At 42.6% G+C, this 24,668-nt stretch overlaps 1 protein-coding gene across 2 annotated transcripts in view; it reads right to left on the bottom strand.

Annotated features, from left to right (window-relative positions):
* The window catches only part of LOC311223266 (actin filament-associated protein 1-like 2), a 149,394-nt gene extending 129,879 nt beyond the window's left edge, over nucleotides 1–19,515 (bottom strand). For both annotated transcript variants that reach the window (XM_084308051.1, XM_084308052.1), the window contains exon 1: nucleotides 19,300–19,515. In XM_084308051.1, coding sequence (XP_084164177.1) covers nucleotides 19,300–19,315 — 16 coding nt within the window. In that variant the 5' untranslated portion in view covers nucleotides 19,316–19,515. The remainder of the gene's footprint in view (nucleotides 1–19,299) is intronic.
* Nucleotides 19,516–24,668: the final 5,153 nt, after the last annotated feature.

The following is a 24,668-nucleotide window of genomic DNA, read 5'->3' as shown; positions in this document are numbered from 1 at the left end:
TACTACTGCAAGAAGAATGCCGTCTTTTATGACGAGAGAAGACACAAGTCTCCGACCAAGTGGGACAGGGGCAAACAGGGGAGTCACTAGCGGCACCTGCTGCGTGCAGAGCGTCGTTTGCCCCCACGGGAAGCCGGCTTGGAGGGACGGTCTTGCCGAGGAGCCTCCTGGCACGTCGGTCCCTACCGTTCCCTATGGGCGCAGGACGACTGGCTGCAGCGGTCGTGGCACTTCCTCCACTCCTGGCCTTCTTCGCGGAAGGCCCAGCAGCGGCGGTGGTGACGGTGGCAACGGCCCAAGGCCTCTGCCGGCGTTGCCTCCTCCTCACGTCACCGGTGGCATCGGGTCGGGGAAAATGGGGCTGGAGCACGGAGCGCTCCTCCTCCATCTACCTGCAGACTGCCGTTATCTGCTGCATGGCCGACCCAAAAAGTCCAGCATCGGAGAGGGGGGCCGTGAGCAGTGGAATCCTCCTCTGGTCCGGCACCCGCGCCTGCTCCAGCCAAAGGTGGCGCTGGATGAGAGTGGCCAGGGCGTGCTCCTTCCCGGCGGCTATCGCCTGCAGCTGGGTCAAATGCAGGATCGCTCCAGCCGCCTGGGCGTGGAGGTACCGTTGATGGTCATCCAGTACCGCCCCGCCGGCCATCAGCCCTGACATGTAGCGCGCCAGCTGCGCAATGTTGGAGGTTGCAGCCAGGCTCTGTGTCGAGGCGATGTACACCTGGTCACTCCACGAAGCCAACTGCCTAGCCGACTTCCCCAGTGGAACTGGCTTTCTTAACGGCTCCCACACCATCTCGGGGCAAAGGATAGATACCATCGGGCTATCAAGTCGAGGCACCCTGTCCTTTAGCCCCTGGACCAAACCCACCACCTGCGTGACTGGCACGTAGGCGGGGGTAAGGCCAACGATGCGGGATATTACCTGTCCCCGCGCCACGTAAGCCTCCATTGCTGGGAAGAATGGGCAGACAACGCCCATCTCTCTCACAGGACGACGTTGCCAGAGATGACCTATCATGTCCTCGGGAACAGGTGCCGGCAGTGGCTGCGGCAACGCCACGCCATTGGCGGCTGCGGCGGCCGCCATGAGCTCGGGGAACAAGGCAAGCAACTCCCCTTGCATACCTTCTTCCACGTCACTTGCATCCCTCGCGCACGGGAGACTGCACTCTCTATGGGTGCCATCGTCCGACGCGGCAGATAGCTGGGCATCTCATCTCCGGGGTGGAGGTTTTAACCCAGTCCCAGAGTACAAGGGTCCCCAGTGAGACGCAGCACTCCCTGCCACTCCCTAAAGGGGAGAGTGACACGTCTCCGCTGGGCCTTCGAACAAGAGAGCCCCCACCCCCTCCATGTAATCCTCAGTTTCCATCGGATATGGAGAAGAGGCGAGAGACCTCTCGCTCGGCTCCAGTACAACACTACCACCAGGCCGTTTACCCCCGCTGCTCGCCGTCTTACGATGAGCCAGCCGAGGCGAAGAGTCTGCGACGCAAATCCCCGGCCCCCAGAGGAACTGTCTGCCTATTGGCCGACTGCCCTCTGGCGGGGGAACCAGGGCCGGAACTCGGCCACCTCACAGGAGATGGGAGCTCAACGGCCCCTTGGCGAAGCACACTCTCCTCCGGGCGCCGACCAGGCGCACCTGTTTGCCACGACCGTGGAACCAGAGACGCCCCACGACGCACAGAGGACATGGCAATAGGGAAGCGCTGGTGGAGGGTAGCGTAGTTGTCTAGACCCTCCGACGGTGAAGACATTATCTCTAGGGATGCACCGAAAATTCGGCTACCGAAAATTAGCGGCCGAAAATGGTTAAAAAGGCTCTTTCGGCTTTCGGCCGAAAGGGTTTTAGCACCGAAAATATATTACCGAAAGTCAAATAACGTGTTGTTGTGATGACGTCATCAAAACGCGACTACAGACATACCGGTAGCATATCTATGGCATGCGCAACATGTAACGTGAGCAGCTTGGCAGCTCTTCCTGCATTCTACAGCCTGTGATAACTAATTCCTCTTGGGAGTAGGGATGCCCCCCGAAACCCGGTTCTAAACTAAATTAGAAAAAACCGGAGTATTGATCAGCTCCGACGTTAACGGTACTTCTATCAGTAGTCTAGGAGCGGATTAGCTACGGAGCTAACAGTGTACCATCCATCTGCGACGCAACGGTGGCAGCAACAGTGGACACTGAGTAATGTTAACGTTATGACGAGTTCATACTACACTACACGTATGAACTCGACATAACGTTAACGTTACTCCGTTTAAATGAAGTGTTTAATTAGCAGCAATCCGTTGTTGAAAATGTATCGTTAAACCGAAAATGGAAATGCGAGGACAGGAAGTCGTCATCAATCGTTGTAGTCTTTTAGTCTTAACAGTCTGGAATTAATGTATGCATTCAAAAGTGCTGAATAAATGTTTTATGGGCCCATAATAGTGATTATTAATATTATTTAAGTTAAGTTTAGCCATAATCATGTCTTTTGCCATAATCAGGTAGCAAAAAAAATAAAAAAAACATATATATATTTATATTAATCATTTTCGGCCTTTCGGCATTCGGTTTTCGGCCAACTGTTTCCTATTTTCGGTATCGGTTTCGGCCAAGAATTTCCCATTCGGTGCATCCCTGATTATCTCTTTGTTTTTTCGTAAAATAGCGAGAGAGAAAAAACAAAGATACAATGTCAACGAAACTCCTCTCCAACAAACTACTTCTGCACTAAACTTAAAGTGGTGTGTTACAGACACTTTCGGTGGTGAAAGTAGGGAAGGAGCTGATTGTGTGGCCACGACCCCGCTTATGTAGGAGCGGATGTGGGTGTGGCCAGGCGGAGGTAATAGGTGTGTGCATGTGAACGTTTTTTATTCATTATTAGAGTGGATAAAGGGATAGTTCCAAATAGAGCAGAGCGTGAAGCTATACGATCTATAACTTTTTGTTGCAATTTCCTCCCACATTCTTTGTTTTTTGTTTGCTGTTATTTTCAGATCAAATGTACTTTCTTTTATTGTTTTCCTCCAATAGTATCACCCTGTATTGTTTTCCTCCAATAGTATCATCCTTTATTGTTTTCCTCCAATAGTATCATCCTTTATTGTTTTCCTCCAATAGTATCATCCTTTAGGGTTAGAGAAATTAAGCCTTACTTAAGTGTCCTACCTATAGGGAGAACACCTAAGGTGTTTTGTGCAACCAGCCCCTGGTCCTTTCAACTCAATACTGATCCAAGATATGCATGGTAATTGAAAGGATTGCCTTTTCAAAGGATTATGTCACAGTGAGACATAAAAAGGTATCAGGCATTTCCTTTTCTTCTAATCTATTGCTTATATTTATTTCATGGCATACAGACACTCATCTGCACCTTTGTCCAAACTGTTTATTTTAGCTCATATTTTTATATTCAAATGTTATTTTATTGTTTACACTGTTTTTCTCATATCTTTATAATCAGAGTTCATTTTATTGCCTATATGTATGTCTTTCTACTATTCCTGCCCATGGCTGTACCTCCCCTCCCCCATGCTGCTATGACGCCCCGAAAAGGGGATCAATAAAGGAATATCTTATCCTATCTCTTATTTCAGTGAGTGACCTATACTAGAACACGAAGGACGACTTTCTCTAATCAGTGATTGTTGTTACCACGGTTAAATGAACAGTTCCCTGCAGACTCTTCTGGCCATAAATTGGTCCTCACCGGAACGTGCAACAGACCGCACAATGAGCTTGCAACTCACACAGGTCCAGATGTCTGGTGCCGACGTGAATGTTCCCTGAAAGATGTTATGGAACATTAAGGGGAGACATGACAACCGAGCGAGAGGAGAGGAGGATTAAGAGAGAGGAGATGAGTGAGGGACAGAAAGTGGTAGCTGTGTGTGTGTGTGTGTGTGTGTGTGTGTGTGTGTGTGTGTGTGTGTGTGTGTGTGTGTGTGTGTGTGTGTGTGTGTGTGTGCGTGCGTGTGCGTGTGTGTGTGTGTGTGTGTCACGTCATTGAGAGCCGCTATCTGGCTCTATCAACACATCCTGACGGCGCTGCTTTTGATTTTGCGGTCATGAATGATGACAAACTGAATGATGGATGCAAACAAGTAAAAGAAAACTATTCTGTGACTTTAAGATGTCGAGAGGAAGAGAGAGACAGAGAGAGTGAGACAGAGAGATGAGTAAAGTTTCAAGTGTAGAGGACGAAAGAGAAGATTTAAAGATACACACCGATTTTTCAGTTTGAATTTTCAAAACACATCTTAATGTGGACACTCTGACTGTCCACACCGACTGTCCACTCTGACTGTCCACACTGACTGTCCACTCTGACTGTCCACACCGACTGTCCACACTGACTGTCCACACTGACTGTCCACACCGACTGTCCACACTGACTGTCCACTCTGACTGTCCACACCGACTGTCCACACTGACTGTCCACACTGACTGTCCACACCGACTGTCCACTCTGACTGTCCACACTGACTGTCCACTCTGACTGTCCACACCGACTGTCCACACTGACTGTCCACACTGACTGTCCACACCGTCTGTCCACACTGACTGTCCACTCTGACTGTCCACACTGACTGTCCACACCGACTGTCCACACCGACTGTCCACACTGACTGTCCACACCGTCTGTCCACTCTGACTGTCCACACCGACTGTCCACACCGACTGTCCACACTGACTGTCCACACCGTCTGTCCACTCTGACTGTCCACACTGACTGTCCACACTGACTGTCCACACTGTCTGTCCACACTGACTGTCCACACCGACTGTCCACACCGTCTGTCCACACTGACTGTCCACACTGACTGTCCACACCGACTGTCCACACTGACTGTCCACACTGTCTGTCCACACTGACTGTCCACACCGACTGTCCACACTGACTGTCCACACCGACTGTCCACTCTGACTGTCCACACCGACTGTCCACACTGACTGTCCACACTGACTGTCCACACCGACTGTCCACACTGACTGTCCACTCTGACTGTCCACACTGACTGTCCACACTGACTGTCCACACTGACTGTCCACACTGTCTGTCCACACTGACTGTCCACACTGACTGTCCACTCTGACTGTCCACACTGACTGTCCACACTGACTGTCCACACCGACTGTCCACACCGACTGTCCACACTGACTGTCCACACTGTCTGTCCACACTGACTGTCCACTCTGACTGTCCACACCGACTGTCCACACTGTCTGTCCACACTGACTGTCCACACTGACTGTCCACACTGTCTGTCCACACTGACTGTCCACACTGACTGTCCTCACTGACTGTCCACACTGACTGTCCACACTGACTGTCCACACTGACTGTCCTCACTGACTGTCCAGTCCACACCGACTGTCCACACTGACTGTCCTCACTGACTGTTTGATTATGTCGGTCCTTCATTCAGTGGTTGAATGATGGAAATTTATTCAAATAAAATACTTGTTGTTGACCGAACAGAAAGATATTCAAGCATCCAGGTCCCTGACCTGCTGCCAGGGTATAAGCAACAGCTCATCCTGTAGTTTGCAAGATTAGCTGCGGACAAATTGACAGATATACAGACGGATGCAACCGATTGCATAATCCCCACCAGGCTTCCTGCGTGGTGGAGATAACTACTAGGAATCACCAGAGGCAGAGGCCCCACAATACCATATTATCAGCATACATACTAGAATATCGTCATATTGTAATGTATTTGTCATATATTATGTCCCCAATGGAAAACTTTGTCAGCATCTGCAATACGAATATACAGTACAACATGTGTTTTATCTAAAAAGGTTGTCAATCTGGGGAGCTCCAGTAGCTCACCACGTACCGCAAGTGCCATTTCGGCGCCGGGGACAACCGTGCTCGTCACGGATCTGGGGTTTAGCGAGTTCGAATCCCGGACTGCAGCCGTGCCTTTCCCAGAGTGTCTTCCCCCCCATCTGAACCCTTTCAGCCTGTTTCTGTCGGTCATCCTTGACCAGAATAAATGCGATAAACGTATAAAAGAGCCAGGGGAATGGCCAAAGTTTAAAAAAAAATAAAAAAGTTGTCAATCTGTTCATCTCACTCAATCATTTTTAGCGCAGAAAAATTATAGGATTGTCAAGCAATCAAGCAAATATATCACAATACTACAGTATATCACAATACTATGATGTATGGATTCCCCCCACCCATAATAACTACGGGAAAACCAAAGTATAAATAAATACTACAGTGAATCACTATAGAAACGGATTCTTTCTATGGTAAAACTATAGGAATACTATAGTGATTCACCACACATTACTATAATATTCCACTATAGAATAAGGCTGACCCCTATTAATCGATTAGTCAACTAATCGGTCGAAAGGAGCCGTAGTCAACTGGCCAACCGCTTAGTCGAATATAATAATAAAAAAAAATAATAAAAAAAAAAAAAAATTGTATCATTCTTTCCAAAAGAAAAGAGGCCTAGAAGCGTGGCTAACGCTAATGGCATGCATACCAGAGGCTAACTGCCTACGAAAACAGGCACAGAGGCACTGAAAGAGGATTTCACCCATCTAATGAACACACTAGACAAATATCAAGATGTATCCATCAGTGGACCAATTGCATGCTTTTGCAGAGGACAAGAAGCCTTCAGTCGACTCCTTCAGACATTAAGCACCCCCCACAGCCCAAATGGAATGATAAAAAAAAATATATATATATATATATATATATATATATATATATATATATATTATACTTTTTTTTTTTTGCCCAATAGTCGACTAACGGCAAATGTTGGCCAATCCTAGTCGACCATCCAAATCCTTAGTCAGGGACAGCCCTACTATAGAAATACTATAATGAATCACTACAGTAGTTCTGTGGTAAATCTCTATAGTGTGTATGAAGAAAAACACAGCAAATTATATAATTAAAATGTTCATATGTCATCAGAACTGAATTACTGATTCATTTTTACAAAAGGTAAACATTTACAGCATCAAAATACAAACTATATACAGCTAACGTAACTAACAGTCCATCCTGGTATCAGAACTTCACTCAACCAATCAGAGAAGGAAAACACGTTCTTCAAGCCTATGGTTTGGTTTCCGGTTTTGGGGGCCACACTTTGTTTACATTTATAATACAGTCTAAACAGTCTATTAGCTGCTCCCCGGGGGAGCGCTGGCATAGAGGAGAGGCTGAGAAGAGGGCAGGGGAGAGGAGAGGAGAGGAGAGAGGAGGAGAGGAGAGAGGAGAGGGAAAGGATAGAGAAGAGAAGAGGGGAGAAGAATAGAGGAGAGGAGATGAGATGAGAGGAGAGAGGGGAGGAGGGGATGACAGGAGAGGAGGAGGGGGGAAAGGAGAGAGAAGAGGGGAGGGAAAAAGAAGAGAGGAGAGGAGAGGAACTGGGGGAGAAAGGAGGGTATTTCCTCTGTTCTGCTCCTGTTATTAACATACATTCCATGGTTGTGATGATAAAGAGTTGAGGAAGGATGCGGTGGAAAACTGTCCTCAGAGACGTTATGAATGAATCACTACTAAACACTGCTACACACAATCAATCACTACTACACACTGCTGTATCAGTAAGTATGTATACACACAAACAACACACAATCAATCACTACTACACACTGCTGTATCAGTAAGTATGTATACACACAAACAACACACACACACAATCACTACTACACACTGCTGTATCAGTAAGTATGTATACACACAAACAACACACACAATCAATCACTACTACACACTGCTGTATCAGTAAGTATGTATACACACAAACAACACACACAATCAATCACTACTACACACTGCTGTATCAGTAAGTATGTATACACACAAACAACACACACAATCAATCACTACTACACACTGCTGTATCAGTAAGTATGTATACACACAAACAACACACACACAATCAATCACTACTACACACTGCTGTATCAGTATGTATGTATACACACAAACAACACACAATCAATCACTACTACACACTGCTGTATCAGTAAGTATGTATACACACAAACAACACACACACACAATCACTACTACACACTGCTGTATCAGTAAGTATGTATACACACAAACAACACACAATCAATCACTACTACACACTGCTGTATCAGTAAGTATGTATACACACAAACAACACACAATCAATCACTACTACACACTGCTGTATCAGTAAGTATGTATACACACAAACAACACACACAATCAATCACTACTACACACTGCTGTATCAGTAAGTATGTATACACACAAACAACACACACAATCAATCACTACTACACACTGCTGTATCAGTAAGTATGTATACACACAAACAACACACACAATCAATCACTACTACACACTGCTGTATCAGTAAGTATGTATACACACAAACAACACACACAATCAATCACTACTACACACTGCTGTATCAGTAAGTATGTATACACACAAACAACACACACAATCAATCACTACTACACACTGCTGTATCAGTAAGTATGTATACACACAAACAACACACACAATCAATCACTACTACACACTGCTGTATCAGTAAGTATGTATACACACAAACAACACACACAATCAATCACTACTACACACTGCTGTATCAGTAAGTATGTATACACACAAACAACACACACAATCAATCACTACTACACACTGCTGTATCAGTAAGTATGTATACACACAAACAACACACACAATCAATCACTACTACACACTGCTGTATCAGTAAGTATGTATACACACAAACAACACACACACAATCAATCACTACTACACACTGCTGTATCAGTATGTATGTATACACACAAACAACACACACACAATCACTACTACACACTGCTGTATCAGTAAGTATGTATACACACAAACAACACACACACAATCAATCACTACTACACACTGCTGTATCAGTATGTATGTATACACACAAACAACACACACACAATCACTACTACACACTGCTGTATCAGTAAGTATGTATACACACAAACAACACACACACAATCACTACTACACACTGCTGTATCAGTAAGTATGTATACACACAAACAACACACACACAATCACTACTACACACTGCTGTATCAGTAAGTATGTATACACACAAACAACACACACACAATCACTACTACACACTGCTGTATCAGTAAGTATGTATACACACAAACAACACACACACAATCACTACTACACACTGCTGTATCAGTATGTATACACACAAACAACACACACACACACACACACACACAATCACTACCACACACTGCTGTATCAGTATGTATACACACAAACAACACACACACACACACACACACACAATCACTACTACACACTGCTGTATCAGTATGTATACACACAAACAACACACACACACACACACAATCACTACCACACACTGCTGTATCAGTATGTATACTATACACACAAACTCGCACACACACACAATCACTACCACACACTGCTGCTGTATCAGTATGTATACTATACACACAAACTCGCACACACACACAATCACTACTACACACTGCTGGTGGGTTCTTCATGTAGTTGGGGGAGTCTCTGCGATTGGGGGCTGGCCGGGGTCCGTCGGGGCGCATGCAGGGGGCTGATGTTCGACTCTGGGGGGGGGGGGGGGGGGGGGGGTTGGTTGGAGCCTATGGCACCTGTGGCTTCGGCTGGACCTTCCCTGGAGTTGGGTATTAGTCTCTTGCGTGTGCTTTGGTGGATTTTGGTTGGTCTTTGTCGTTGGGCTGCCTCGGTTCGCTGGCTGGTTTTGGGGTTCCTTGTGTGGGGCGCTCGCTGTGGCTTCTGCTGTGTTCCGGGGTGTCCTGGGGGTCCCGGTGTCGTCTTGTACCGTCCGTGGTGCTGCATGTCTTCTCATTTGGCCGCTGTTGTGTCTCTGTCTGCTTGAGTGTTTGAAGTCATGTCTCCTTTGGGGTGGCTGCGGGTCCTGGGGTGCGTGGCCTGTCATTCCTCTGTGGAGTTTGGGGTTGGGGATGTGGGATTCGCTGGTTTTTCCTCGTGGTGGCGGGGGGGCATCGGGACCAGGGGAAGATGGGGCAGGCCCGCAGGGGTGTTTTTCCTTCGGTCATCATGGCGTGCAGGGGGTGCGTCTTGGATTCGAGCGACATTGTACTTTTGTACTTATTTTATGCCATTATTAAGTCTGCATGTTTACATTGCACTACTACTTTTTATGTCTGCAATTTATGCATTGTTTTTTTTATTCTGTCAATCTGTGTGCTGATTGTATGCCTATGTTGATTTTATACTATATAGATAGTTATTAATATGTATTATTGTTATATTGTAGAAATGTGTACATTGAAATGTCTGTAAAGTATCGACGACATTGAAAATGAGGGTGACCTCAATTGTCGGAGTATAAATAAAGGTTGATGATGATGTACACACAAACAACACAATCACTACTACACACTGCTATACCAGTATGTATACACACAAACAACACACACAGAATCACTACTACACACTGCTGTATCAGTATATATACACACAAACAATACACACAGAATCACTACTACACACTGCTGTATCAGTATATATACACACAAACAACACAATCACTACTACACACTGCTGTATCAGTATGTATACACACAAACAACACAATCACTACTACACACTGCTATACCAGTATGTATACACACAAACAACACAATCACTACTACACACTGCTATACCAGTATGTATACACACAAACAACACAATCACTACTACACACTGCTATACCAGTATATATACACACAAACAACACACACAGAATCACTACTACACACTGCTGTATCAGTATATATACACACAAACAACACAATCACTACTACACACTGCTGTATCAGTATGTATACACACAAACAACACAATCACTACTACACACTGCTATACCAGTATGTATACACACAAACAACACAATCACTACTACACACTGCTATACCAGTATGTATACACACAAACAACACAATCACTACTACACACTGCTATACCAGTATGTATACACACAAACAACACAATCACTACTACACACTGCTATACCAGTATGTATACACACAAACAACACAATCACTACTACACACTGCTGTATCAGTATATATACACACAAACAACACAATCACTACTACACACTGCTATACCAGTATGTATACACACAAACAACACAATCACTACTACACACTGCTGTATCAGTATATATACACACAAACAACACACACAGAATCACTACTACACACTGCTGTATCAGTATATATACACACAAACAACACAATCACTACTACACACTGCTATACCAGTATGTATACACACAAACAACACAATCACTACTACACACTGCTGTATCAGTATATATACACACAAACAACACAATCACTACTACACACTGCTATACCAGTATGTATACACACAAACAACACAATCACTACTACACACTGCTGTATCAGTATATATACACACAAACAACACACACAGAATCACTACTACACACTGCTGTATCAGTATATATACACACAAACACACAAAATAACTACCACACACTGCTATATCAGTATGTATTTTATTTCCACCCATTTGGACTATTGTAACATACTGTTTACCTGCGTTCTTTGGACTGCTTGCATCGGTCTCATATCAAACCTATTTTGGCCTCCCTACACTGGCCCCCATTCAAATCTAGAGTTAATTTTAAGGTGCTGCGTATTACTTTTAGAACCCTTCATGGTCTATCACTAGTGATGCACCGATGTGAAAATTGTGGCCAATACCGATAACCGATATTAATATTGCTGTTCTGGCCGATACCGATATTTACCGATGTCGATATCTCTGTATAGAAAACACTTTTTTATGATAATCAAATAAAGAGCTATTTTCCAAAACGCATAATTTTTTTTACTTTTGTAACTTATTTTCAGAAATGACTGATATTTTGAAACTATTTAAGGCCAAAACATGTAAAAAGAAAAAAAAAAAGATTAAAAAAAATCTTTTTTTTTTTTTTTTTTTTTTTAATATCGGCCCTATCTTGATATCGGACCGATACCGATGTGTAAAAAAACGGCCATATCGGCCGATATTATATCGGCGGCCGATATATCGTGCATCACTATCTATCACCTCACCTGGATACATTACAGACCTTCTTACACCTCACTCAACTAACCGGGCCCTTAGATCCTCTGACAAACTTTTACTGTCTGTCCCTAGAACCCGACTTGCAACCCAGGGTGATCGTGCCTTTCAGGTATAGCTGCTCCCAAACTGTGGAACGCCCTCCCTTTCTCTCTGAGATACATAGAATCTTATCTCTTAGAGTCTTTTAAAAAAAAAACAGCTAAAAACGCTATTCAGACAGGCGTTTGGCTATAGTCTTATCTTGGTTTTACTTTATTATATTTTCTAGTTGGTGTGTTTGATTGGTTCTATGTATTGCTGATGATGTTTGATGTTTTTTTTGACTGGAAATCACTTTGTGATCCTGTATCTTGAAAGGTGCTGTAAATACAATTTACTTACTTACTTACATGTCTGTAACCAATGCTGTTTTATATGTCTGCACTTTATGCATTGCTCATTTTAGCTGAAGTTCCCTCGGGATCAATAAAGTACAATATTCTATTATATTTTATGCCTGTCTTTTTTTACTGCTGTGAAGCACTTTTTTTTTTGTATGAAAGGTGCTATACAAATAAAGTTATTATTATTATTACAGTTGTAACCTCGGGTACTTTGACTGATCAGCCTCTAGCCCAACGGAAACCATGTTCATTATAATAATAATATTATAAATATAATTTCCTCCCCAATGCCCCCAAAAAGCGGCCCATTGTAACAGTCAATCCAGTTGTATGTGTTTTAATTGATTGCCTCGTCTTGTGGTCTTTTTGTTGTGATTTTATATGCTTTTATGCCTATCTCTGTATACACTCAAAGTTGCCTTTTGACTTTAAATAAATAAAGGTTTGAAATAGACTACATACACAGTGTATGTATGCAGTGTGGCGTGTGGAGAGATTTGAGTCAGGGACGACATGACTGTGGCTCTCTCGTGATCATACCTGGACAGATGTTTCCGTTTCATGCTTTCTGGTTATATTCTGAATAGCCTGTACTATAAACAAGTTCGTTTCATAACGAGTTATTTAAAAAGGAAAACAGGCTACTCACTCAGCCAAATAACTGAAATCATCTATGTTAATTCCTGATTTAGCAGCCACTTTAACATGAGCACACACACACTCATGCTGCACACGCTCACACTTATGCTCACTTTACAAAAGGAAAGGTCACTTTAAGAATAGTATAGTATAACTTGAGATTGTATAATAGCATTGTATAGCAGTGTACATAAAGACCCAGTGCCTCATCCGTAGCTAACAGTGTATTGCACTACAGGACCTAGCATGTCCTACCATGCTCTGTAAATAACTCATGTACATACCGATAACTTTGTTTACTTGTTGTTTTATTGCACAATGTCGTTCTATTGGATTCTTATTATATATTACTATTGTATTATGCACAATCGTTGCGGGCAAGACCCCCCGCATTTCATTGTATACTTGTATGCCGTGACAAATAAAACTCTTGACTTGATTTCTGAATAACTGGAAATGGGAAAAAAAAATGTTATCTTTATTGTGTATATCCTTGATGAAGTTTCTTTAGAATGTGTATGAAAAACTTGCTTCTGATGTTTGTGTGTGTGTGTGTGTGTGTGTGTGTGTGTGTGTGACTATATTGTTTTATATTGTTTTTGCAATATCATTGCAAAAAGATCTATCTGGAATATTCTGGGTTTATCGCTCAAATGCCCTGGGTCTCTTAGATCATTCTGGAAAGTAAAAAAGTCTAGGCACTAGTATATTCTACAACCTTCTAGAATATAAGGCACCATGACAACGAAGCATACAACTCTAACAATAACATTCGGTGTGTATACACATAGCAGATAATAAATTAAATTAAGTGCAATCAGTCCTTAATAATACTTTAAAAATTAACCACACATAAACGTATGAGCACAGCAAGGTTATTCTAACAATTTAAGTAATCACTCCATTAAAGGCACATTGAAGCGCTAAAAGGCGCTGCTTTTCTATCTTATCTAATCAGTTAAATCGGTTCTAGTGGCTTCTCCACGTTGATAATTATTTATCTCTTATTCCTTATTTATATCTTTCCATTGATTTTTATTTTATTTAATTTTTTCTTCTCATTACTCTATATTTTTTAAATATATTTTAACTTACATTGTTCTTTTCCAATGTTCTTCACATTAAGGTGTCAATATTACTCTATATTTTTTAAATATATTTTAACTTACATTATTCTTTTCCAATGTTCTTCACATTAAGGTGTCAATATTGCTCTACAATCTTTTCCTTTTTTTTCCCCACACGTTAGTGGAGGGTTCAAAGGAATATGTCGATAAAGGTTTATTCTCTTTTTTTATTTAATTTTTTATTTTTATTTTTATGTTATTTATCACAATACTTCATTACAGTAAGGGAAGGTGCAAGACCAAAAGCGACATTCTATTGCAATAGAATGGAAATGTTAGATCCTATGGCAATTAGCATAGGAAAATTAGGATTACAATGCTCAGTTTGGGCAATCCGGTGGACCATGGGAGAAAGTCAATCGCGGAGGATGTGTTCTTGGAACACAGGCATGTTCGACTTTCTGGGTGAGGGGAAAATAGGGGATTTTTATTTGTATATATATATGTTTTTAAGCTCAGCTCTCAACGGGACCTCATTAATTGGATGTGCATCTATTGTAGCTTCATACTCCAGAAACATTACCAAAAACTACACGAAAACATGCATAGACTATGGCTAGTTTGAATATAATGGTATGGAACACCGGTGGGATAAACAAACAACACAAGCGCAAAAGCGTGCTCACACTGATGAAAAAAGAACATGTGGACGTGGCTCTATTAAGCGAAACGCACATTTTAGAGGGAGACATAAATACGTTAGCGGATAACATATACCATAATATTAGTCACTCTTCTTTTGCTACGAGAACTAGAGGGGTAGCCATAGTCGTCAGACGCAAATTAAATATCGAATTGAAAGGGGTATGGTCGGATGCTGAGGGGCGCATAACTATAGCTAGGATTATACACAATAACAGGAAAATTGCATTGGCAGCGGTATATGCCCCGAATTTGTACGAAGTGGGTTTCTTCACTTCACTAACAGGAGAAATGTTAAACCATCCCGAGTACTCATATATAATAGGTGCGGATTTTAATGCCATTTGGAACCCAAGGATGGACAAAACTTACCTTTCCTTCTCCAGCGAACAAAAGAATTCATCTAAAGCATTAAAAGATTGGTCGAAATCAACAGGAGTAACTGATTTATGGCGTTCACTTAACCCCATGACCCGCAAGTACTCCTGTCGTTCGGCGAGACACAACACACTATCCAGAATTGATTACGTCTTTGCATCCCCGAGAATATTTGATAAATATGAAGTGGAAATGACACCCAATGCGCTATCAGATCACTGCTACTTAATCCTGAAAGCAACATTTGGTACACTATCTGCCCGGGCCCCAAGATGGCGTTTTAATTCGATGCTGCTTAACAACAAGGAATTCATTACACAAATTAAAGAAGCTCTCACAGTATTCCTACGGGATAATGCTAACTCGGTGCAAGATCCCAGAATATTATGGATGTCGGTAAAGAATATGATCAAGGATTTCTCGGATAGATTTACCTCCATATTGCGCAAAAATCAAAACACAAAACTGTCTGAAATGGAAACGCTTTACTCAACGCTTTTTAATTCTTTAAAATACAACAACTCTACTAGACTAGATAACCAAGTTAACATTCTAAAGACAGAGATCAAAGCAATGTACAGACAAAAATCGGAATTGCAAATACGCAGCACAAGACAACAGCAGTACTTCCAAGGTTCTAAACCTAGTCACCTATTAGCCATGCGACTAAGAATTAATGCAAAATTTGCAGATATAACTGCCATTAGGAAACAACAAGCTCTAGTAACAGAACCCAAAATAATAAACGATACATTCAAAGAATTCTACTCCGATTTATATAACTCAGAAACGACCTTTGATCAAGACAAATTAGACACATATCTTAATCAAATTACTCTCCCTAAACTTACGGAGGAAGACGCTAAACAGTTAGAAGTACCGATCACATTAGAAGAACTCAAGAAGGCCATATCCGGAATGAAAAACGGCAAAGCTCCGGGAATTGACGGTATCCCATCAGAAATGTACATTTCTTGCTGGGACATATTTGGACCCTTATTACTAAATATGATCTTATACTCAGTCAAAGAGGGAAGCTTCATTGAACACCAAAATACCGCACTCATTTCAGTTCTTCACAAAAAAGACAAAGACCCCACTGAGTGCGGTAGTTACCGTCCTTTAAGCCTCCTCGGAACCGATGTCAAACTGTACTCTAAGATATTAGCCATCAGATTGCAAAAGCATATGACGTCTTTAGTTCATCCGGACCAAACAGGCTTCATAAAAGGTCGCCTGATCAATGATAACATAAGGCGAATACTGCACGTACTAGATACAGACAAAGAGGACATCACACCTAAGGCGATACTATCCCTGGATGCTATGAAAGCATTTGACAGGTTGGAATGGTCGTTTCTATGGGCAGTATTGGAAAGGATGGGGTTAGGAAAAGGTTTCATTGATATGATTAAAGTACTATACAAGGACCCATCGGCCAGGATTACAACAGGCACATTCATCTCCGATATCTTTCCGGTATCACGCTCAGCCAGACAAGGTTGCCCTCTTAGTCCCGGACTATTCGATCTATCATTAGAACCTTTAGCACAATTTATAAGACAATCCCAACACATAGAACCAATAGTAATCAAGGGCACACATCATAAAATTAGTTTATATGCGGACGACGTAATATTGTTCATGCAAAACCCCAACAACACATTGCCGCTTATACTCAAGTTGATAGAGAACTTTGGTGATTTATCGGGATTTAAAATAAATTGGCCTAAGTCGGCTTTTCTTCCTCTTAACACCAGTGCAAAAAAAGAGACAACCCTCCCAGGTGCGATACCCATGGTCAAACATTTCAGATGCTTGGGTGTGGAAATATTTCCCACCATAAGACAAACGGTGAAGCACAATTACACAAAAATACAGAACAAAATCAAAGACGACCTGGACAGGTGGGCAAAACTTAAAAACTCAGTACAGGCAAGGGTATCAATAGTTAAGATGGATGTATTACCAAGAATCAATTTCTTCAGCTCAATGCTTCCGTTACCTCCTCCAGAGGGCTACTGGAAAAGATTACAAACCTCCACATACAAATTTATTTGGAATAACAAACCACCTTGAATAAAAAGATCCACCGCACAGAGAAATAAAGCAGACGGTGGCATGGCAGTCCCAGATTTTTTACAATATTTTAATGCCTTCACATTAAGACCATTGAAGAAGATATGGTTTGACCCCGAGGCTTTGGTATCTTGGAGAAAATTAGAAGAAAACATAGTAGCCCCACAGAGATTGAAAGACATAGCATACACTAAACTTTCAATCAAGCATTGTGAGCGAGAATTTGGCCCAATAATTACCCATGCAATCAGGACATGGCGGGAAACACAAAGGACATTTCCTAACCCTCAAGTATGGCATAATCACACTCCCATATTCAATAACAATGCTCTCTTAATGGGAAAACGCCCTATAAGATTCCCTATATGGGAAGAGAGAGGCATACACTCATTAGGGGATATTTTTAATAACAAGGGCCTCTGTAGTTATGTCGAAATATGCATAAAGTTTAACCTCACCGAGTCCACATGGCTTTTTTACATACAGTTACGACTTTGTATGAGATCTCACGGTGTTCCATTACTCATACCAATTGAACACCACAGATACCACAAATTTTTCTATGAAAGAGATACATTGGGAGGTTTTGTATCAGGTTTTTATTATCAATTACTAACGTCCTCGTATGAAACCCTTCAACTAGACAATGTCTGGAGGAGGGATATACCAGACCTGGAAAATGACTTTGATTGGCAAGGAGCCTGGGCAAATGTCCGACTTACATCAAGGAACCCGGATCATCAACAAATCAATCTGAACTATATTCACAGGACATACTTGACCCCTATAAGGCTGTGCAAAATGGGGCTTATACAAGACTCCAAATGCTCCCAATGTACAAATGGGGACGAAGGAACATTTATGCACATGTATTGGGACTGCCCACCAGTTAAGGCATTCTGGAAAGATGTGTCCCAACAATTATCAATACTCGTATTTTGGAATATACCTGTACACCCCGCGGTATTGCTATTGAATGATGTTTTTGAGTTTGCAGTGAATCCACAACTAAAAAGATTGGTTTTATCGGGTATCACAGTAGCTAAAAAACTGATCGCATCACGTTGGTTTCAACCGGAAAAAATGTGCCGGAAAGTGTGGTTTCTTACATATCTCGATGTGATATATCAAGAAATATCTACAGCAAGAATTCTGGGGCTCAATGAATCCAAAATGTCAATGTGGTTAGAAGTGGTGGAGAGAATAAAAGCTAGCCTATAATGGTAGTGTCTGGTTAGGAGTGAGGGATAATGGAGGTACTATCCAAGAGGGGGTCCGGGAGGGGGGGGTTTGAGCTGGAGCATATGTGTGTAGGGTTTTAGAAAATAGGTATTAGGGGTATATTATATACTAACATTTATATAATTGTAACTTCGCTGGATATACACTGTATACGGTTAAAATGTTATTATTGACTATTTTTGTTTTATCCTGTTTCTGTACTTGCATATATTTTAACCACCTTTACTGAAAGTTTCATTATACATTGTGTGTTGAGTACTGACTTTTAATAAGTTTTGTTTTGCAATAATAAAAAAAAATTAAAAAAAAAAAAAAAAACTTGCTTCTGATGTTTGTGTGTGTGTGTGTGTGTGTGTGTGTGTGTGTGTGTGTGTGTGTGTGTGTGTGTGTGTGTGTGTGTGTGTGTGTGTGTGTGTGTGTGTGTGTGTGTAGGTGTGTGTGTGTGTGTGTGTGTGTGCGCCCCCCCCCCCCCCAAAGTTGTCAAATCAATTCAATTCAATCAAACGTAATCATGAACCATGTTGCAACCACACACACAACATGACACGTTTGTTTCTATTCTGTGTCTGCAGTTCTCTGGCTGGCTGGTCTCTGGTTAACTGGTTAGTGTGCTGGTTGAATGAGACCAGTACCAACGTACCTTTCTGCTTGTCCATCGCTGCTCACAGATTCCCTGAGACGGAGTTAGACTCTAGTCCATCTCTCATTCTGAATGTCCAGATAAAGAAAACGCGCTCCTTCCTCTTCGTTTTAGCTCAGAATCAAACTATTTCTTCTCTCTTCTCTCTTCTCCCCCCCCTCTCTCTCTCTCTCTCTCGCTCTCTGGAATTCCTCAAGTTCTCTCGGAGAAAAGGGTTCCCAGTCGTCTCTACTGACGTTTACTGTATCAAGTCCCCAAACTGTCTTTAGCCGCGGGTTAATTGGAAGCTGAGTTTAGTCCCGCCCCCTTTTCTCTGTGAGAGACAGTCCAGTCAGAGAGGGGCGGGGCGGGGGGCGTGAATATTAAAGGCAACCAACTTGTGTTCGGCTTTTCTCTGATTGGCCGCGCCCCCCCGCCCCCACGCGCAGGTAAGCGCACGTCCCAAATGAAATCCAAGGAGCAAGCGAGCGGCAGCGCGGCAACCAACGCGTTGGGCTGCTGTTCCAAGTCCAACCAACTTGTGTTCAGCTGCGGTTAATGCTGCCACCACCCACTTCAATGACAGAGCTCTCATATAGTTTATGCGAGCGCGCCGCAGCTGCGGTAGCAGTGGACATACAGTACACCTCCTATCTATGTTGGGATTATGTTTGGTCATGACAAAACAATAAAAATCGCTACTGTTAGTAATGCTGCCACCACCCACTTCAATGACAGAGCTCTCATATAGTTTATGCTGGATACAATCCTACCTGGAGGGGAGGGAACAGATGGTGGAAGTAAACGGTACACTATCCCCCCCCCTCACAGTGAGCTGTGGTGTTCCACAAGGAAGCATACTAGGACCGCTACTATTCCTAATTTATGCAAATGACATGTCGTCAGCTTGTGACTGCAACTTGTTCCTGTTTGCGGACGACTCAGCCCTGCTGGTCTCTGACAAGAACAAGTTACAGGTTGAAAAAGCCCTCAGCTCGGAACTAGGCAAAATCTGCATATGGCTCGCCGACAACAAACTATCATTACACATGGGCAAAACAGAGTCCATTCTCTTCGGTTCAAATAACAAACTCAGCAAGACCGACGGCTTCTCGGTTACAGTGGGTGACAATATTATCACAAGGAAAGATGAAATTACCTACCTGGGTTCCATCCTAGAGGCTAATCTTTCCTGTGACAAAATGGCATCCAATGTAATAAAAAAAGTCAACCAACGAACGCGATTCTTGTACCGGATCTCCTCTCTGGTAAACAAGAATACCCTGAAGACTCTAGCAGGAGCACTCATTCAAGGGTACTACGACTATGCTTGCACCTCATGGTACCAAAGCACCTCAAAGGCACTAAAAAACAAATTACAAACATCTCAAAACAAGCTAGTCAGACTACTACTTGACCTGACTCCTAGAACCCACCTCACCCCTGCCCACTTTGACAACCTAGGATGGCTTAGAGTAGACGACAGAGTACAGCAACTTGCAATGGGCCTGGTCTACAAGATACACTACGCGACCAAGGTACCCATGTACATGTCAAAATACTTCCCAAAGGTCAGTGAATACCACGATCACAACACCAGAGGGAGCTCCACAAATCATGTAAAACCCAGATTCGGATCAAACAAGGGACTAAACACGTTTCGCAATTATGCCACATCAATGTGGAACGCCCTGCCTAAAGCTGTAAAGGAATGTGAATCACTACCCACCTTCAAAAACACTCTCAAAAAACACCTACGTGAGACTGCAATTCGAAACTGGCCCCTACAAATGTCCTAACCTAGTTGTACAGTAAATGACCAAGTAAGGCTTTGTCAATATTCCAATGTACAGTGTAAAATGTGTGTGTGTCCCCTTCCCACGAAACGTCGAGAGTGTGGAACTGTAACGTTATATGTTATTTCGCCCGTGGAGGCTGCTGAGCCTGAAGCACCAGCGGGGCGACGCGGTGGTTTTTCCCCGGCGTCCGTGCACCGCCCCGGCTTGATACAGCTTCAGCAGCAGCGCAGCGGCGGTGCTCTGTTGTAGAAGCCCTTCAATGACAGCGGCGCGCTCTCATATTTTGCGAATGCATAAACTATATGAGAGCTCTGTCATTGAAGTGGGTGGTGGCAGCATTACTAACAGTAGCGATTTTTATTGTTTTGTCATGACCAAACATAATCCCAACATAGATAGGAGGTGTACTGTATGTCAAATGTCGGTCATGTGGTGGAAGTGTTTAGTACAGTCACACAACAGAACACCGCTGTAGAGTACAGTCACACAACAGAACACCGCTGGTTCGACCAGCGCTTTTGCCGCGTCTCTCTTTGCGCGAGGGCGTGTGCTAGTGGATTGATTGATTGGCCGTGTGGCCAATCAGAGAAACGCTGAACGAAAAGCTGAACACAAGTTGGTTGCCTTTAATATTCACGCGGGCGGGGGATGGGAGAGTCTGCCGTGTGTGCGTCGAACACGATGGACAGCTAAGAGAGAGAGAGAGAGAGTGTGTGTGTGCGTGTGTGTGCGTGTGTGTGCGCGCGTGCGTGCGTGTGCGCGCGTGCGTGTGTGTGTGTCAGTGTGTGTGGTATTCAGTGATGTAATGTTAACAGCATGCTCTGGCGGTTTTTACTTCCTTGAAAATACTATATTTAGATTTCCATGCTACATTTTAAATAAAAGCAAACCAACCAAAATGTATTTCTATTTACTTTATGGACTATGAATTTATTTACAATATTATGATTTAAATGAGTTTATGAAGAGGGTTCAACTCAACCACAAATTAAATCGTTGTTTAAATGGCAAGTTTATGTCTTATTCAATGGGTAGAAAGGCACTAACAAGTTTCAAGTTTCTTTAATAGTTGTCATACAGAAGTACAGAATACTTTCATACAAAATGCTTCTTACTGTTACGCTCCAGAGACTGTGCTAGACAAGATAGTATCAAATAACATAGTATAGCATGTAATTTAGAAGAAGAAAATGAGGTCACAGTGTTCGGTATAGACATATGTACAATGTTCTGAGTTACCATATAATATACAATACTATGCAGTGTACTAATGTACAGTACTATATAGTGCAAAGCAGAAATGGGATGAGGTACAATTTAGGTACAATTTACAGTAAGGTGTACGAGTTGTAGTGCAATCCTTCATCAATAAATATAAAGTGTGGGGAGTGGGTGCTACAGTGTGTTTGTTTAAAGTGGGTGTGTGCTATAAAGTGTGTGGAGTGGGTGCTACAGTGTGTTTGTTTAAAGTGAGTGTGTGCGTGTGGATGTGTGTGCTATGTGCGTTTGGTGGTTGTTGTTGTGTAGTGTTCATTGTTCGTTTAGCAGCCTGATGGCCTGGGGATAGAAGCTTCTTCTGAGTCTTTCTGTGCTCGCCTTGAGACTCCGGTATCGCTTGCCTGACCGCAGCAGTTCAAAGAGCAGTTGTTCGGGTGACTGGAGTCTTTAATGATTCTCTTAGCCTTGCCCTTGCAACGCTTGTTGTAAATGTTCTGGAGGGTGGGGAGCCCCCCTCCAATTGTGCGTTCGGCTGAACGTGTCACTCTTTGTAGTCTGCTTCGGTCTTGTGCAGTGCTATTCCCAAACCAGGAGGTGATGTTGCCGGTCAAGATGCTCTCTATTGTACATGAGTAGAAGTTCTTAAGGATCTTCTGACTGACTTGGAACTTCCTTAGGCGCCTGAGGAAGTAGAGGCGTTGTCGTGCCTTCTTCACAACACTGTCAATGTGTGTGGTCCATGTCAAGTCCTCGGATATGTAGGCTCCGAGGTACTTAAAGCTGTTGACTCTCTCAACCGGTGCCCCGTCGATGCTGAGGGGGCTGTAGTCCTTGACCCCCGACCTCCTGAAGTCCACAATCATCTCCTTTGTTTTGCTGACGTTCAGGGAGAGGCTGTTTTCCTGGCACCATCCCGCCAGGACCTTGACCTCTTCCAGGTAGGCCCTCTCGTCGTTGGCAGAGATCAGGCCCACCACCACTGTGTCGTCACGTCAGCAAATTTGATGATTGTATTGCTACTCCGCTGAGCCACACAGTCGTGTGTGTACAGGGAGTAGAGGAGGGGACTCAGAACACAGCCCTGGGGGGCCCCTATGTTGAGGGTGATGGATGAGGAGGTGCAGTTGCCTGCTCTCACCACCTGGGGTCTGCCAGTCAGGAAGAGAGACAGAGAGAGAGACACAAATAAGAAACACACAGAGGGAAAGAGAGACAGAAAAAAGCAGACACACTGAAGAATAAGACATTCCTTTTAAACAAAACACAATCAACATGATCCTCAAACCAAAAATGCTAATTATATATTATTAATAATAATAATAATAATAATATAACAACAATACAAATAATATAATAATAACAACAATAATAATAATACAATAATAATAACAACAATAATAATAATAATACCACAGCAATAATTATATAAATAAATTGTATTATTATAATAACGTCTGTGCTCATTCACTCATCTCATCATCCTCTCCTTATTAAACATGCAGCACCATCTCATTAATATTCTGAACAAGGCAGTCTAGTTCAAGACATAGACAAGGGTCAAGGGGTCAAATATTGGTCTCAGACTGTTGGTCTGTTTCCTACTCGTCGATGTGGTCCTTTCTCAGCACAACCCATGCTGTTCTTCATAGTGGACGCCCAGCTTCTCCTTAGTTAGCCACAAAACGAATGTAAAGTTAATGGGGCCACTGTAAAAATCAGTAAAAGGGTGTTATAGATGAATGTTTATGTAGAGTATTTAAAGACATTAAAAAAATAATTTATTAAAAAAAATACATCCACAGAGCTTTTAGAAAGGTACAGAATAAAGGTATTGCTTTTCCCCTCACAAAATATTTTTGATGAATGAATTTGATAATTTTAAAAGATTTGGCGGGTCCAAAATTAATGTTGTTTACATGTTGTGTGCATGTATTCCCTCCCTACTTCCCATTTCCCCACATGCAATGCACCTGAACGGATAAATAGTCAATAAATAAATGGTAAAAGGTGGGGAGCAAAAAAGAAAAATGTGTAATTTAGCCTACCAAAACTGATAAACGCCAATGTCAACAAAACTGAATTGACTGTCATGTGTTATTCCTTATACAGAGCACATTCAGAAGCCTAAATACGTGTTGCCACTAAAGGTGTTATTGTCCATTGTAAAATAATTGTACTGTATGTTTGTGTTTCAGGCTAGTTATTGTCCAATCGCATTAGTGAATGAATGGCAATCGAAGAGAGAGTGAGACGAAACATTATGCTATGCTGCATGAGAGGAATTTGTGAGAGGAATTGAACAAAATTGGAGACGTTTCTGGTAACAGCTAAAAGACATGCTGCGGAGCCCACAAGTACTCTCCAGCTACAACT

Source organism: Notolepis coatsorum, assembly GCF_963971535.1.
Source record: "Notolepis coatsorum genome assembly, chromosome: 2".
NCBI classification, from domain to species: Eukaryota; Metazoa; Chordata; class Actinopteri; order Aulopiformes; family Paralepididae; genus Notolepis; species Notolepis coatsorum.
The sequence above is the reverse complement of the archived record's forward strand: the minus strand, read 5'-3'. Positions and strand labels throughout refer to the sequence as shown.